At 50.3% G+C, this 3,485-nt stretch overlaps 1 protein-coding gene across 1 annotated transcript in view; it reads left to right on the forward strand.

Annotated features, from left to right (window-relative positions):
• Positions 1-3,485, forward strand: part of LOC134097550 (protein EFR3 homolog B-like) — a 56,949-nt gene that overhangs the window by 44,776 nt on the left and 8,688 nt on the right. Inside the window, exons 13-15 of the mRNA XM_062550433.1 lie at positions 201-373; positions 877-952; positions 2,364-2,627. Of these exons, the coding sequence (XP_062406417.1) occupies positions 201-373; positions 877-952; positions 2,364-2,627 (513 nt within the window). The remainder of the gene's footprint in view (positions 1-200; positions 374-876; positions 953-2,363; positions 2,628-3,485) is intronic.

Consider the following 3,485-nt stretch of genomic DNA (forward strand, 5'->3'; position numbering starts at 1 on the left):
GACGACTGGTCCTGCTCTCTGTGTGTGTGTGTGTGTGTGTGTGTGTGTGTGTGTGTGTGTGTGTGTGTGTGTGTGTGTGTGTGTGTGTGTGTGTGTGTGTGGCTGTGTGTGTGTGTGTGTGTGGCTGTGTGTGTGTGTGTGTGTGTGTGTGTGTGTGTGTGTGTGTGTGTGTGTGTGTGTGTGTGTGTGTGTGCGTGCAGGTGACGGAGGGCTTTGTGACGACCAACATGCTGACGGCGCTGCCCAGCTCCTTCCTGGAGCCTCTGCTGTGCCTGGCGCTGCTGGAGGACCCCGAGGTGCGTCTGCTCGTGCTGCAGGTCCTCGTCAGCATCATCGATCGCCACGACAACAAGCCCAAGTTCTCCTCCATCAGGTGGGTGTGGGTGTGTGGATAAGTCTGGGGGTCTGTGTGTGTGTATGGATAAGTCTGTGTGTGTATGGATAATTCTGTGTGTGTGTGTGTGTGTGTGAGTGTGTGTGTGTGTGGTATATGGATAAGTCTGTGTGTGTGTGTGTGTGTGTGTGTGTGTGTGTGGTATATGGATAAGTCTGTGTGTGTATGGATAATTCTGTGTGTGTGTGTGTGTGTGGTATATGGATAAGTCTGTGTGTGTGTGTGTGTGTGTGGTATATGGATAAGTCTGTGTGTGTGTGTGTGTGTGTGTGTGTGTGTGTGTGTGTGTGTGTGGTATATGGATAAGTCTGGAGGTGGGGGGAGGGGCGGTGTAATCCCTTGTAATATAGTTGACATATGTGAGTGACTTTGGACAACAATGTCAGCTGTATTAATAAATGTGTGTGTGTGTGTGTGTGTGTGTGTGTGTGTGTGTGTGTGTGTGTGTGTGTGTGTGTGTTAACATGTGCTCTGCTGTACAGCATCATCTCTGACATCTCGGTGCTCAAACTGAAGGTGGATAAGTGCTCCCGACAGGACAACCTCTTCATGAAGAAGGTACGTGTGTGTGCGTGTGTGTGTGCGCTCTGACTGTGTATGTATGTGTGTGTGTGTGTGAGAGTGTGCGCGCTCTAGGGTTGTGCCGATGGACGATATCATCGTCCATCGTGATGGTTGACAGACATCACGATGGAAAGCAGAGCTGTACAGCAGAGCACATGTTAACACACACACACACACACACACACACATGCCACGCCCCCACTTATTTCTACTGCAGACTAAGCTGAAATATTAAAAAATAAAAACTTTTCCTTGGAAATGAGATTGAGCCTAGAACTGATGCACATGTAGGGTGCTTAAGAGGCTGTCAGCCAAACAGTGCAAAATTAAAAAACATATTAGTCTGAGACCGTCTTGTTCAAATAAGTCCTCCTTGCAACGTGAATGTGTTATTGTCTTTTTTAGGCTACATGTCTCGCAGTGTAGCCTACATTGAACGCAAAACATGTAGCCTAATAATGTTTAAGAATGAAATAGTGCAAATGAATTATTATTGTTACGACTAGGACATTCTAGCTCTAATTTCTTGCGAGGCTACAACACTGAAGCGCCGAATGCGTCATTCTCCACCGTGTTAAAATAAACCATTTATTTCGTTATCGTTATCAGAAGCTATAGCCTACGTCTTTCACTGTAATGCTTGTATTTCACGCATTTGCCTTTAGCAAAAGCCCCAGCAGCGGAGTGGCAATCGGGATTCGTTAGGCTATTTATAAAAGTTGTTTAGCCTACTTCAACTGTTATTTAATTCGACTTGACTGCGCGATCGCAGCCTACTTTCACTTTCTGCTGCCCTCATAGTCGGCAAGCCGGTAGCCTAATAACGTGGGATGCGTAACATATGAGTTAGGTACAGACTGGGCTATTCAAGAATTTAGATGAGTGACCGCGAGGTTTTTTGCGAGGCCCAGCGAATGCTGGAAATGTGTAATATACCGCTGGTTGGTGTAAGCAGGTGTTTAGATTGGCTGTCTGTCGGTCTCTTACTAGGATTTTCTTGGAGCAGATCTTCCACACAGTAGCCCAGTCAGTATGTCTCTTAGCTGTCCACTTTCACCAGGCCATATAGCCTATAATATTTAATATAGGCCATATATAGCCTATAATATAATATATTTATTTACAACCCCCCCCCCCCACGACGACGATATCATCGTCCATCGCGATGTTTTACTGTACACATCGTCATATGCCAATTAAGGGGACATCGCCCAACCCTAGCGCGCTCTGACTGTGTCTCTGACTGTGTGTGTGTGTGTGTGTGTGTGTGTGTGTGTATGTGTGTGTGAGTGTGTACGCTCTGACTGTGTCTCTGACTGTGTGTGTGTGTGTGTGAGTGTGCACGCTCTGACTGTGTCTCTGACTGTGTGTGTGTGTGTGTGTGTGTGTGTGTGTGTGTGTGCAGCACTCTCAGCACCTGTACCGCCACATCTACCTGTGCTGTAAGGAGGAGTCGAGCGAGCAGCCGCACTTTGAGATGCTCTACGCCCTGCTGGCCCTCGTCTCCATGGAGCTGGCCACGGAAGAGGTGGTGGTGGACCTCATACGCCTCGCCCTCGCCCTGCAGGTACACACACACACACACACACACACACACACAACACACACACACACACACACACACACACACACACACACACACACACACACACACACACACACACACACCGTCTCCATGGAGCTGGCCACGGAGGAGGTGGTGGTGGACCTCATACGCCTTGCTCTCGCCTGCAGGTACACACACACACACACACACACACACACACACACACACACACACACACACACACACACACACACACACCGTCTCCATGGAGCTGGCCACCGAGGAGGTGGTGGTGGACCTCATACGCCTGGCCCTCGCCCTGCAGGTACACACACACACAACACACACACACACACACACACACACACACACACACACACACACACACCGTCTCCATGGAGCTGGCCACGGAGGAGGTGGTGGTGGACCTCATACGCCTTGCTCTCGCCCTGCAGGTACACACACACACACACACACACACACACACACACACACACACACACACACACACACCACACACACACCACACACACCGTCTCCATGGAGCTGGCCACCGAGGAGGTGGTGGTGGACCTCATACGCCTGGCCCTCGCCCTGCAGGTACACACACACACACACACACACACACACACACACACACACACACACACATACACCACCGTCTCCATGGAGCTGGCCACCGAGGAGGTGGTGGTGGACCTCATACGCCTGGCCCTGCAGGTACACACACACACACACACACACACACACACACACACACATGGTCTCATGGTCTTAATATGGGCTCTGTTGTTTTTCCTTTGGATAATGAAGTAAACTCTCATCCCTCTCTCTCTCTCTCTCTCTCTCTCTCTCTCTCCTTCTCTCATCCCTCTCTCTATCTGTCTCTCTCTCTCTCCCTCCCCCCCCTCCCCCCCCCCCCCCCCCTCTCAGGACCTGGCGTTGAGACAGTGAGGAGGCTCTGCCGGTGTATAACCGCTG

The sequence above is a fragment of the Sardina pilchardus genome, chromosome 12, assembly GCF_963854185.1.
Source record: "Sardina pilchardus chromosome 12, fSarPil1.1, whole genome shotgun sequence".
Taxonomy (NCBI): domain Eukaryota; kingdom Metazoa; phylum Chordata; class Actinopteri; order Clupeiformes; family Clupeidae; genus Sardina; species Sardina pilchardus.